The sequence below is a fragment of the Pholcus phalangioides genome, unplaced genomic scaffold (assembly GCF_987345545.1).
Source record: "Pholcus phalangioides strain wild (caught in Gottingen) unplaced genomic scaffold, Ppha-v1.0 ptg000021l_1, whole genome shotgun sequence".
NCBI classification, from domain to species: Eukaryota; Metazoa; Arthropoda; class Arachnida; order Araneae; family Pholcidae; genus Pholcus; species Pholcus phalangioides.
Genome location: NW_028301614.1, coordinates 4438088 through 4451948, shown reverse-complemented (window position 1 = coordinate 4451948; position 13861 = coordinate 4438088). Strand labels below are relative to the sequence as shown.

Below are 13861 nucleotides of genomic sequence, written 5' to 3'. Positions count from 1 at the left end.
TTGATAAAGTTTTCGGTATTGCCTTTTATGTGATACACAAAAGTGTATGGCAGTAAACATCTTTAAAGTGGCAATACACCTCTAACTGTGTGTGAATTTTGTTTACTGACTATATATATAATTAAATTTTCTTTGCGCCACAACGTTGATTTAGAAAAGCTGCCAAAAGCAGCATAAATTCGATGTCACGTGATGATACTGTTGTTTCTCGATATAACGCGATGATCCCTCTACAGCGATATTTTTTCTTGGTGAGTAGAATATTGTTGTACTGAGGTTTCACTGTACTAAAAAAAAAGAAATGATGATATAGAGAAATATATGCAGGGTTCCCACTCTCTTATCGTTGTCAAATGGCTATTTTTTGAATCGCAAGTTTTAGAGACGACTTTCAGTTAGAAAATGATATTCGTCGAGATATTTGAATTAAAAAAAGAGAAAGGGGTGAAAAAAACAGCATAAGCTAGGGGAGGTCACTCAAGTATTACGTCTGAACTAATATTCTCCCTAATGATAAGTCCTCTACAGAGACACCACTTAAGTGGTCTCTAAATGTTTCGCGGATACTTCAAGTGCTCTGGAAATGTGTCCGGGCCGCTAAAGTGTTCTGGAACTGTGCCACGCATCACTCAAGTGATCCGTAATTATGCCGCGGATCGCTTAAGTAATCTGGGGATGTGCCGCAGGTAGCTTGAGTGATGTATAACTGCACTGAGGACCGCACCAGTGTTCTAAAACTGTGCCCCATGTCACTCAAAGGATCTCTAAATGTGTCACGGATCGCTTGAGTGTTCTGGAATTGTTTCGCGGGTTACTTAAGTGATCTGAAAAAGTGTCACGGTCTTCTTAAATTCTCTGGAATTGCGCCTAATCATTTAAGCGATCTGTAAATGTGCCGCTTAGTTCATTTTTACAAAATTTTGTTGGGGGGGAGCAGACCACATCAGAGAACCTCCAAGGGCACATTTGCCATATATGACTTGAAGGGTGGGTACAATGAATTTCTTGAAAAGAAATTGTGAGTTCTTAGTCTTCAAATAGCATTGAAATTGACAGAAATTTATTATAACATATAAAGGTATTTTCTTTCGAAATTTTAATTTTTTTTAATATTTTTTGCGTTAAAATTTTTTTTTTCGTCTGGGGGGGTTGCGTGAGCCACCTATGTGTCTCCCGTTCCTCTCACGTACGTCTCTAATCCTACCAATATGCATTACGAGGTAGGAGCAGTGCTGATGAAGTTTTGCTGACAAGGGGGTCAAAAATGGCTAAACATTTGCTGACGCAAAACTTGAACGGCCCCTAACGAACAACGGTCTTTCTCTCATTAATATGTTGTTCTTTCCCTCTTTTCTCTCTGCTTTTGAATTATATATATATATCTCAGCGAATATTGCACTTAGAGACGTGGAAATTTTTTGTCGACCTCAGGAGAGACAGGGCACCAACTTTTTAATTGGAAATTAAAGGACGGGGGACAGTATGGAAATCAAAATTTCGTAACTATTAATACAGTCAAACCTCGTTAGTGCGTCACCCGGTTAACACGTCACTCCGCTTACCGGGTCACTTTTTGGAAGTCCCAATTGTCCTCAGGCAGGAATTGGCACAGCTATGTGTTACTCCGTTTAACGAGTCACTCCGCTTACTAAGTCATATTTTTGCTCTCCCAAGAGTGACTCATTAACGAGGTTTGACTGTATATCTTTTTTCCCCCATTTGAAGTGCATTTAAGATGATGGGGGCGATATCATTTGAAATATTTTTTTTTTCTGTTTGAAAGTTGTCTCTAAAACTAGGGGTTCAGGAAATAGCCATTCGACAACGATAAGAGTGGACATCCTGTACGTGTGTGTAAGCATTTTTTTTAAATGTCTTACCGTATAAACATCCAACGAATAAGTCCTCGTGTACCTGTCTGTATAAGAAATCAAAGTTTTGAAGTTTCACTGGACTGCCACCGATTGTGACCATCTTTAGATTTTTGAGATCGCAGCCTGGAGCTAAAATTTGAAAGACAAGAATGATCGGAAACGAATCGAGTGAGGATTTGCATATCATATTTTAAAAATATATATAAATGTGTAATTGGAAATTTATATATTTTTTAATATGTTTACATTGGAGGAGCGCAGGTGTCGAGGAGATATGATTGAAGTATTTAAAATTTTCAACGGGGTGAATAGGATGGGACATGAGTTATTACTACGTCGTCAATCAACTGCTTCGACGAGGAGACACCGGCATGAATTGGTAAGGGACAATTCCAGGTTGTGTGGTGGCGTAGGAAATGTTTTTTTTTCTAATATGGTTGTGAATAAATGGAATAACTTACCATTGGGGGTCGTTGGTTCCAACACAATTTACACGTTCAAAAATAAATACGACAAACATATGGAGATAAATCGAGAAGCTATTCATATATTTAGATAAGAGACTGGGGGTTCAGCGCACCAACCTCTCGGTGAGTACAAAAAAGTCAGAAATGTCGGACGCTGCGGCTCGGGATAGGTAAGAAATTGCAGGTCCCGGTGTAATTAGCCCTCGTGTGCAGAAAATGGCCCTGATTCGGCGACAAAAATGATCAGAGTTTGAGAACTCTGTGTGTGTTTCTCATTCCTCCTGCTACTTCAAACAGGCTGCAACTACAAATGACAATGTACTTATGAGAATTGTTGAGTACGATCAACGCCATCAAATACATAAAGATGGTGTTGGTGGGTCTGTATTGCCGTATGATTTAGATCAGGCATGGCCAACTGCTGGTCAGTAGGCCACGAGGGGATTTTGTGCGGCCCCCGACAAGGTATAAATACTGTGTATTAAATCACGTGTATGATCATTATTTTAGCTATTGGTTCACCAGACCGGCACTTTTTTACATCGAACCACCGATATTTTGGTTGAAGAAGGTAGCTCACGTAATAAGAATACGCGTATCTCGCGAATCTGGTTCTATGTAATTTCATGGACTTACAAGAGCATCAGATGATGTTACGCACGCATCTTTTCATATCTACAGGTAGTTTGCCTGGTCCATATTATCTTGGTACCATCATGTGTTTGCTCATTCTAGGTGATTTCGGAGAGGATGGTAAATATCGTCCATATGATTGGCTTTTTAGCACGTTAGCACGCTTTTTAACGCAATAATAAATCTCCTTTCGACATCTACCGGTGAATGAATCAATCGTGTCAACCCATGCGGTCACATGGGGTGCCGCGTAGATGAAATAGAGGAGTGCAGAGTCTAGGGTGCGGGTTTAACGAGTAAATTGTCCATGTTTTTCGTGACGTGCTTAATGTTTCGTGTTTCGTTCTTAATGACGTGCACAAATTTGCGAATTTTTGGGCTATTTTACTGGTACGGCTTATACGCCGGAAGGTGCTTCCCACGACGATGCAACTGGCCGGTATGTTGGCCCTCGAATAGAAAGAAGTTGGCCACCCCCGATCTAGATTAATCATTGCATACTCGTAGCATACCTTCCTCACACCTGGGCCAAAACTGACTACTAATTTTTTTTTTTTGGACTGCTTTGTGTTTGTTGTATGTCAAAATGAATTTTAAAAAGAAAAAATTAATTAATCGATTAATTAAGGCAGATATCTTTACTAGGACCATCTCAGTTAGGTGCATATATATATGTGTTCCTCAGATCTTAACTTGAAAAAAATAATCATTAAAAACCATTTAAAACGAGGAACTCATGAGTGTACCTCTGGAGCGCAGAGAGGTATACTTATGTGTGTGTTATGTTTACACTCTGAGAACTTGTGGTTGATTCACTCACCAGGAACGATTCCTTCCTTTTCCAGTTTATCAACGATGCACGTCACAAGGAACGTATAAGAGACTTTGTACTTGGACATCATATCCCAGAAATGGTGCTTAGACAGGAAAAACGGATTGCCATTGTACAGCAAGACGGTCGCACCCAACATGAAGTTCGCAACAAAGAGATTCCACAAATTCCAACCGACCTACAAAATGAAAAAAAGCAAAGAAGTAAAGAAGTCAATGTAAAATCAAAAGAGCATTAAGTTATTTGAAAAAATTCTATGAACCTCTCAGAAATATCACGCGAAAAGAGACAACAGACAGCACGTACTTTCTATCTCAGTCAATGAAACTTAATTAATTGAACTGCATTGTAATTATTATCATCATCATCATCATCATTAAGTGATTAGTCATGAACTAGTTCTAGGTATTCGGTGCTTCACCCTTGATCGAATTCATTCGTAATTATTATGGCTATAAATCCTTCTTTTTACGGTAATTACCTGGATCAAGTGGTCTTGTTGTCGAACTGTGTGTGGCCTTTGCAACGGCCTGCATCATTTTTTCTTCGATAACTTGCCACACTGAGGGTGTGTCCAGTGTGGCCGAATGATTCTTTTAAGAATACCCGATTTCGTAAAAAATTCTTCTTTTTTTTATATTTTGAAATTCCAGATTTTGTCACGTTTATTGCATAATATGGGTGACAAACGGTTATATCAACTTTATTGCGTGCCTTAATTTTGCCGCCCACCATGTCTGGTTGAAGGTATTCTGAACATTCTTTTTTCCTCCTCTAAATAATTAATAGCGGATTCTTTATGCTGTGTGATGACCTCCATAAATTCATCTTCCCTTCACGAATAGCCAAAGCATTTGCGACATCTTGTCTGTCGCTAGAACACATTCATCTTGACACAAATATTTATCACAAAATAAAGAGAACTTTTTCAAAAAAACAAAAAACTATTAAAAATGAAATCAGTGATGTCTCTCGGCGCTTTCCAAATTATTCCAGCATCACATATTTATTCAGCTCGTACACATTCAATCTCCGACTCAAGTCCTCGAGCTAAAAACCTCAAACTTTCCTCATATGCCATTCAAGGGTGCAAAACATGTTACTGTTTTACAATGCATTTTCCATGCGGCATAATAACTTTCTCTATTAGCATAAACAAATACATACATATCTCCAAGTTTTTTCTATGCCAAGGACGGCTTGTCTCTATTGGACACTACGCGTCATCTCGACATTTTTCATGAGTTTTGTTCGCCAGATAGATTCTAGTTCATTTTTGGCGTCGATCAAATTGACATTGTCTAGTAATATTTAAGCCTTGAGGTATCCGACTACGCCCGAAGACACTCTTTACGTAAAATGGTACTGGAGTGTACTTTAATAACATTTTTTTGATAGAAAGTAGTACAACAATAAATTTCAGACTACCCATATCATTTTCTGTGAAAAGGTCATTTTTAAGTCAAATTTTAAGTCGAAATTCATGTAATATTCGAAGCATGATTGCAAAATATTCTATGAATGGGAATGTTTTGTTATTTTCACAGTACATTCAGCTAGTGATTTTGCAACTATTGAACCAAAATGTAAAGGATTGTGTGGTATGCTCATAAGTTACACTGAAATCTGTCAATGCACGTGTGAATTACATTCTACATATCGTCCACAAAACAATGGAATTAGACAAATAAATGTGATAGACCTTAGATTTTAGTTCAACAATATCAACAATATATAGCAAAATATCATATTAAAATTTCGCAATGATACAATGAACAGATTTTTATAAATCATGTTTAAGAAAACATGTTTCTCTCTCACATGTTCAACTCAAGTAAAATGTCAAAAATAGCACTCTTCGTAAAGCACGTTTGAAGTTTTAATTCACGTATTACTTGTATCTCTAGAAAAACAACACTAAAGTGTACGTCGATTCTAAGCGTCATATAAACAAAACTAGGCCTGTTTTGGAATCGCAACATACGGGGCTTTCATAAAAAATGGAAAAATAGTAATCAATATTTTCTTCCAAAATGGCGTTTCCAACTTCGTCGGAAGCGGTTTCTAAATTTCCCTTATACGCATTTTATAACTGCAACTGCGGAAATCACCAAACCCTCAATGAAATTCAATACCTTTCCCAAGAAGAATATTTTTTTCCGAATTTTTTGCAGGTCTTAGTGTTCCTTCCCCCAACTCTAACATAAAAAACAATCTAGGAAGAGAAATACTCCGACTTCTTCTATTATTTATACTGTACACATACTCCTATAGTTTTTCGAAGGGAAGGAGAAAAAGCACCGTCTCTCTCTATCTCTCCTTTTGTTAACAAACTTTAAAAAAAAAAGCTCGATATTCCTATTGGCAATTAATCCGACTAATTGGGGAGAAATATAACATATTTGTGATAAGTCCTCAATACAACACTGGATGGGCTCGGCATTGCCGAATTTTTTTTTTTTAATTATTTATTATTATTATTATTATTTTAACAACACAGCACACAGACACCGTACCAGGAAATACAAATGAAAGACAATACAACATATATGGACAATAAACAATACATTCACTATGCAGCTCTTAGGGACCCACTTGGTCCGTCCTAGGGCGAATAAAAAATTTCTGTATGCAATAAGTACTACTGAACCAGACATGAACCTCGTCCATATTCGTCTGCGGAACTTCTAACGAATTGGTACATGTTGGAATGTGTGCGTGTAGTGAACCTTCCGTGAATCTTGTTTCTTTGTAATGTTTGTTATGTATAGTGCTGCCATCTGCCATCAATTTTTCTAACTATGCATGAAGTATAATGATTGATTAGTACACCATTGTAGGCCTGTTGCTCTGTGCGGTGAGACTTTTTAACGGGGAGATCGGCTGACATTTGTGCCTCGAAGCTGGGAACAACGTGTATACACTAAACAGCACGCTCTTGATTTATTTCAATAACTTGGTTTTGAGTTGGGCCCCAAGTTGGGGTCTTCAACTCGTTCTGGGCCGGACTGCCCTCGTGGCGTCGAATTTGCGAGTTGATGCCTTATCTCTAATAGGAGGGGTCGGGAGTTTTTCTAAAGCTTATTCCAGCAAAAAACTGAGGGCTTTTTTACGGATGCTGGATATCAAGTTTTTCGCGAGTCATCATCAAGTTTAGTGAAACATTCCACAGATATATCCACCTTTCACGCCATTGAGAGGATTAGTTAATATGATAAGTAATGATTGATACTTACTGGGAAAGGTGTCATAATGACATCATTCCTGTTGAAATTACAGTGTAGTCCAAAGTCTCTTAGAAGAGCGAGAATTGTCTAAAAATATAGAAAAGTATTGAAACACAAATTGAAAGGGTAAATAAAATTTTTTTTTCACCAAAAGTTTAAAAAAAAGTCTGGATTAATCATTAGACATAAATAGATGTCTTTATGGAATAGATGTCTTATTCGATAATGCAGTACAATAAGACTGATAATACAAGCCAAAAGTCTAACGAGATGACAGAGCCTGGGGGAAATTAATTGCTCATATTTATAATCGCTTTGTTTTCCCTTTGTAAGCGTGAATTGTCCTATAATAATTGACCATCGTTGGAAATAACGTTAAGCCAGGGGGGCCTCACTCATGTTTAGGCTGGTCATTCGCAGAGATTTGCCTACATTTTTTTGCTTCCTGCTGCTGCAATGAAGCACCAACGGCGTAATCTGCCTACAGACTGACCCAATGTTTCTTGGCGAATATTCGCTTTCAGAACACTCTCTGTGTTGCGACTGTTGGCGTTCTTGGACCCAGGGCCGGAACTAGAGGGGGGGGGGCGAGGGTGCAACTGCTCCGGGCCACAAAATTTAGGTGAAAATGAAAAACATGAAAAAGTTGCCCAACGCCCGTATATGAATCAAACTCCCTTGATATAATCTTTCATTAATTTCGTTTCCTTATCAAGAAAATTTTCCTCTATTTTCTTTCAGTTTTCTCTCATTTTTTGAATGATTGGAAAATTCCGAGCCGATTTTTTTCTTAGTTTTTATATTTTCACGCATATAATAAACCAATTTCTCTTCATACTGTACACGCACGTGACGATTATAGTGAAGAATGTTTTTCATTTTTCTCCCTTTAAATGATTGCTTCATATCTCTCTCGTTTGAAGTTATATTACTTTTTATCTCGGGAATATCATCCACCATCATCAAAAAGGTTGCTATATGATGGAGTCTGTGTCAAGGTCAGGCACAAACGCAATTGTCCAGAGAATATTTAGGTTGGAACGAGACAGTCTGTGTGTATGTGATCATTATCTCGCATTCTTCCGAATGATGGAAGGTTAACCACTTTGTATGCGTATGATTGGTATATGGCATGGGCTTGAACACATGCACGAGTGCATGCGTGTACACACTACCTACTCTCATCTTGTCTATCCAGGAAGTTACCGAATTATTCTGTTTATTTCTTCCTGGAAAATTATTTTTCGCTATTTTTTTTAATTTCATCAAGGGTCATTCGGGTATAATTTCTTTCGTGGTGCTTAATTGGGTAGACTACTCGCAGCTCCGGTTTATCCTCATACTAACTGCCTTGTTCTCCGAATTCGAAGGTAATAATGATTCCCTGTGTGTCCCTGAACACGAAGGGGTATTAGTCACATACTACGCGACAATTGTTGTTAATCCTGCAGCGTTGAGTTTATCACTCAGTTGGCTGGTCTTTGATTTCTGTCTATCGAGCAAGAATGGTTCGAGAATGATTCTTTGAACATGACATTTCACCATCTATTTTGACACCAGAAACCACGAATGTGAACGGAATAGAGACCGTTTGGGACGTCTTAGATAGACACATTCAACACATAAGTGTCGTATTTCATCAGATCTATTGGAACTTTTGAGGCTTGTCTGATTGATTCCTTGTCTTTTGCTCAACGGAACGGTCTTTAGCAACTTGTCGATGCGTTGTACATCGACATTCTTGCCTGGATAATGTAATATGGTCAAAAAGTGACCATCGTTGTCAAAGAATTTCGTCCTGCAACGTTGAGTTTTCCACCCAGTTTGTTGGCCGTTCATTTCTATCTGTCGAGAAAGAATGGTTCTCTGAGCATGACAGGGAATTCACCGTTTATTTTGGGCACCAGATATGAATTTTTTAGACAGAAACATTCATCTCATAAGTGTCCTATTGCATCAAAATCTTTCAAGGCTTGTCAGGTGTGATTGGCTTGTTTTAATTCAACTGAAACATTCTTCAGCAACTTGTCGAGTTGATGCGATTCGGGAACTTATTCGGGAACTTCGGGAATTTCGTAGAACGGGAACTTATCGAAATATTGAATTTCCAATTCAGTGACTGTTGTTTTCAATATTGAATAGTGAGTAATAATAGGTTTCTCGTGAATATATGGATTCAAATACTCCGATCAGTTCCACGTTCAGTTCCCAATTCAATGTTCGTTATATTTTATGTTCATGATAGACTAAATGTAAAAATTTTAGGTAAAAGTCTTATAATGTGTAATTTTATGCATATTTCTATACTCACCACTGGTGAATGCAATAATCCTTTCGGAACTCCCGTTGTTCCAGAGGTGAAGTTAACGAAAAGTGGAGTATTGAAGGGCAATTGCTCGAACTTCAGTTCCGGAACCGTTCCGTCCCGATTCCTTCCAGAATCCAGAAAATCATTCAAGAATATACTGCAAAAGATATTCAATTAAGATTTATAAGTAAATCATTAGCACAAATTAGTCTTTTAATTCCGCAAAGTAGGAATAAAATTGAAGCTCATGTTTCAGATAAGCGTTTCTCAACCTTCGGTAAGCGGAAATGAAACGGGGGGGGGGGGTGCTCAGGAATATTTAATTATAATTAAATTGAAATTATTTCTCTGACACCACAAATATTGGTTACATTCACCATAGCAGAGGTCTCCAAACCTTTTTTCTTATCGCGAGCACTGCCTGTACGTATCATCAAAAGAAGAGCACCCTTACGGTAAATTTGGCATACCAATGCATGAAATCAAGGTGATTTCAATCCTTGAATGCAATTTGTACAAGGTGTTATATTGGAATGTTAGTCAAGTGCTCGCGAGCACGAAACCTGGCACGAGCATCAAGCACTCTGGGTGCTTCATGGACGCACGCGTCCGTCAATCCGTCGCGAGCGACGGACGTCAATATGATTTTTCTACCTACATTCTTTTATCAATTTATGTACAGTATATTATACTGTTTTATTCTTACATTTGTTTTTGTTTCCCTCCCCCCCCCCCCACTCCTTTTCTCTTCTACTTTTTTTTTCCTTCTCCTTTTCCATTTCCTAACGTGCGGTTGTTAGAACAGGGTTACCATATTTATCGCCGATTCGTCAAATAGAAAGCATCCGAATTTCTTGCCAAGCGCTTGGAAGCGATGTGCTTAAGTGATGCGGAACTGTATCGCCAGTCACTTATGTTATCTGGTAATTAGCCGCTTAGTGCATTGTCATAAATTTAGGTTTGGCCACATCAGATGACTCTGAGGGCCACATTTGGCCAGTAGGCTATGCGTTTTGGATTATAATCATATGTATAAATGTTCATCTCATATACTTAAATTAAATATTTTCTTTCTGTATTATATTTTGATCCACTACCACTTGTCATCGCATCGTTGGCGATTTTTCTATGATAGGTGACAAGTTTGGATATTGTTGACAACTTTTTTGGATATAATTGGCGAAGTCCCGTTTATACTTTACGCACATATTCCGCGATTTCGCGTGTTTTTATCGAGTAAATATGGTCAGCCAAGCCAAATACAAATACAAACATAAAGGCCACAACAGGATAATTGCCCAACGAGGTGGCTGAATATAGGTCTAGATCGCATTGTGTGTGTGTGTATCGATACTTTTCCCACTGCTAGCTACTATTGCAACTAAACAACCATGCACATCATAAAACATATGCCTCTAAGGCACTACTTGCAAATTGATGCATGCCGTCGCAACGTTCCATGTATGTATTGGGTGCCTAATATATACTGTACATAAAGTTTGTTTTTCGGATATGTCTTGTATGTGTTCAAGAAGTAGTTCCATCTTTCTTCCGAATTCGGAAGCGAACAACTTGGCAGTGTTATGCAACACACGGAAAGAAACTTCACGTCAACCCCATTAAAACTTTCAGAGGGTACAATTCCGATGGTACGAAGCACCCTCGAAAGAACAATAACTGGCGATGAAATTTTAAAATATGTATATCGAAAGCAATTTAAATACCGTTGTTATAGGACATAACCAATACTGCATGGTATATATGTCACAGTAAATGTGATAAATCCGGTTATTATACATAACAACCGGTTAATATGCATAATCGCCGATAATTTTGGGAAGCTTGATAAATTCTCCTAAATTAGTCACTTTTACCGGTGGTTATGCATAATACCCAAGCGTCGCGACGTTGGTAAACATGATAAATCGTACTATATGATATAATATATATGATAATTCATACATATACAAATATTTTATCATTATATAGGAGTCCGATTATATTCATCACACATACAAGACTCATTTGGATTTTTTTTTTTTTTGTTTAATATTTACCCAAATTTACCAATTGCACTAGGGTTTTATGCAGAATCACAGATAAAGGCGATACATTTCAAGTATTCAAATACAAATACAACGCCACAACAGGCAAATTGCCCAACGAGGTGGCTGACTTAAGAACATCATGGATCCCCGAGCCATTTTTTGGAGGCCCTACCTACTACTGCTACACCACACATGCACCCCGCGGAACCCCCAACGAATCGGTACATGCGGGAATGTGCGTGTACGTGTAGTGAAACCTGACGTGAAGTTTTTTTCTTTTGTTTCTCTGTAATGCTTGTAATGTGTAGTGCTGCCATCTGCCACCAGTTTTTCTAACTATGAGTGAAGTGTTATGACTGAATGATTTATCGTTGTAGGACTGTTGCTCTCTGTGGCGAGACTTTTTAACGGGGAGATCGGCTCGCATTTGCGCCTTGAAGTTGGGAACCACAGAAAACCAACTTCAGCCGACCACCACTGTGGGGTTCGAACCCGGATCCTCGCATCGCGAGTCCGTCACTATAACCACTCGACCACCACAGCGGCTTTTAACAAGCACGTGTCGTATAGGGATGGTCCCTGATTTCCCCCTTTGCCTGGAATGTCTGTAATTTAGGTCACGTACACGCACATCTCTGTGTGGGAGTATTCGGGGAAAATCATTCCCTTAAACGTGAACAACGATTCATGGTGTTTGTCTGTAGTTTTGCCTACAGTTCGGCTTCGCCCTGGCTCAAGTGGCTCTAAAGACTGTGTGCTGTGCTTACTCGTCGGCTTCGTGTAAGCCAATTGTGACGTATCTGCACGTCCTTTGTGCATTAACTTGTGTCGTCCGTTTAATGACTAAACGGCAAATGTGTGGGAGACGTTATCTTAGAATATGTTCGAAGCCGGAATATGATCGTCTAAAATGCAAAGATGGTGAAATTAACCGTAAAACAAAATCAGCCGCTGTGGTGGTCGAGTGGTTATAATGCCGGACTCGTGATGCGAGGATCCGGGTTCGAACCCCACAGTGGTGGTCGGCTGAAGTTGGTTTTCTGTGGTTCCCAACTTCAAGGCGCAAATGCGAGCCGATCTCCCCGTTAAAAAGTCTCGCCACAGAGAGCAACAGTCCTACAACGATAAATCATTCAACCATAACACTTCACTCATAGTTAGTAAAACTGGGGGCAGATGACAGCACTACACATAACAAGCATTACACAGAAACAAACTTTACGTCAGGTTGCACTACACGTACACGCACATTCCCGCATGTACCGATTCGTTGGGGGGTTCCGCGGGGGGGGATGCATGTGTGGTCTAGCAGCAGTAGGTAGGGGCTCGGGGATCCATGATGATCTTAAGTCAGCCACCTCGTTGGGCAATTTGCCTGTTGTGGCGTTGTATTTGTATATATATAAAAATAAACTATATATATATTTGTATATATATATAGTTTATTTTTTGCTTTTCGGAACCGTAGCTTTCGCCGTAGCTTTCATCAAATTCACAAACGACTCTTGGTTATTATGCATAATCTCCTGTAAAAGTGGTAATTTTTTTTTAGTATTTATCAAATTTAGCAACGATGGGTATTATTCCCATTCGCCGGTAAAAGTGATAAATTTATCAAACTCACCAAGACTATTTGTAAGTATGTATAATAACCGATTTATCATATTTACAGTAACACACACACACACCCAAACATGATTCACTTTTTCAACATATCAATTGCCGAAGTTGATGGAAAAGAAAAATATACAATATATCTCTGACAGCTAATTACAAATCAAATATCTTTTTTTGATTGAATGATGATTCTCGATTGAATTCATCTCTCTTCTTAGCTCATTTTATTGGTGAATTAATTGCGTTTCTCTACAATCAAAAAAAAAGGGGGGTTTTCATCATTTCTCTCTTATCCATCAAAGAAGATAAGAGACGTCCTTGACTGAAAAAAGAGCCGTAATAATGATCACATAGAATGCAATTGAACGTGGTTTTCTCCGCCGGCAAGGTTGATAATACTAATAACCATCGGAACCTTGGCATTTCAATGTGAACTTGACCTTGACAATTCAAACGAAATGGAGAGGAGAGTCCTTCACGAAGTCACATTCAAAACGAATCACGAACAGAGTGCCCAATAAGTTAGATAATACGCTAATAATTTTTAGATAGAAGATAGATGATAATGATGGTGCGTCTGTTGTTTGGATAAACCCAGGGAATGACTGTAATTTTCTAACTCCAGGGTTATCTTATTACACCGTATTTCGATATTTTTCGATAATATCCGTCATATTATGTGGGGGGGGGGGGTGTTTCTTTTTAAGTATTGTAACAACAGTCAATTTTCAGGGGAGGGAGGGTTGTATTTTACCTGTTTTTGACTCCAGAGATGTCTTTTTTGAGTGAATCTTCTCGGCTCGGAACAATGATGACCTTCTCGATTGAATCAAGATCTGAAAATTAGGATTGTAC

General features: G+C 38.6%; 1 protein-coding gene across 1 annotated transcript in view; it reads right to left on the bottom strand.

Moving 5' to 3' along the window:
- LOC149070522 (acetoacetyl-CoA synthetase-like) overlaps nucleotides 1-13861 on the bottom strand; it is a 48892-nt gene that overhangs the window by 12978 nt on the left and 22053 nt on the right. The window contains exons 8-12 of the mRNA XM_089249024.1: nucleotides 13761-13842; nucleotides 9345-9498; nucleotides 7043-7120; nucleotides 3795-3984; nucleotides 1881-2003 (exon numbers count right to left, since the gene is read on the bottom strand). Coding sequence (XP_089105150.1) covers nucleotides 1881-2003; nucleotides 3795-3984; nucleotides 7043-7120; nucleotides 9345-9498; nucleotides 13761-13842 — 627 coding nt within the window. The remainder of the gene's footprint in view (nucleotides 1-1880; nucleotides 2004-3794; nucleotides 3985-7042; nucleotides 7121-9344; nucleotides 9499-13760; nucleotides 13843-13861) is intronic.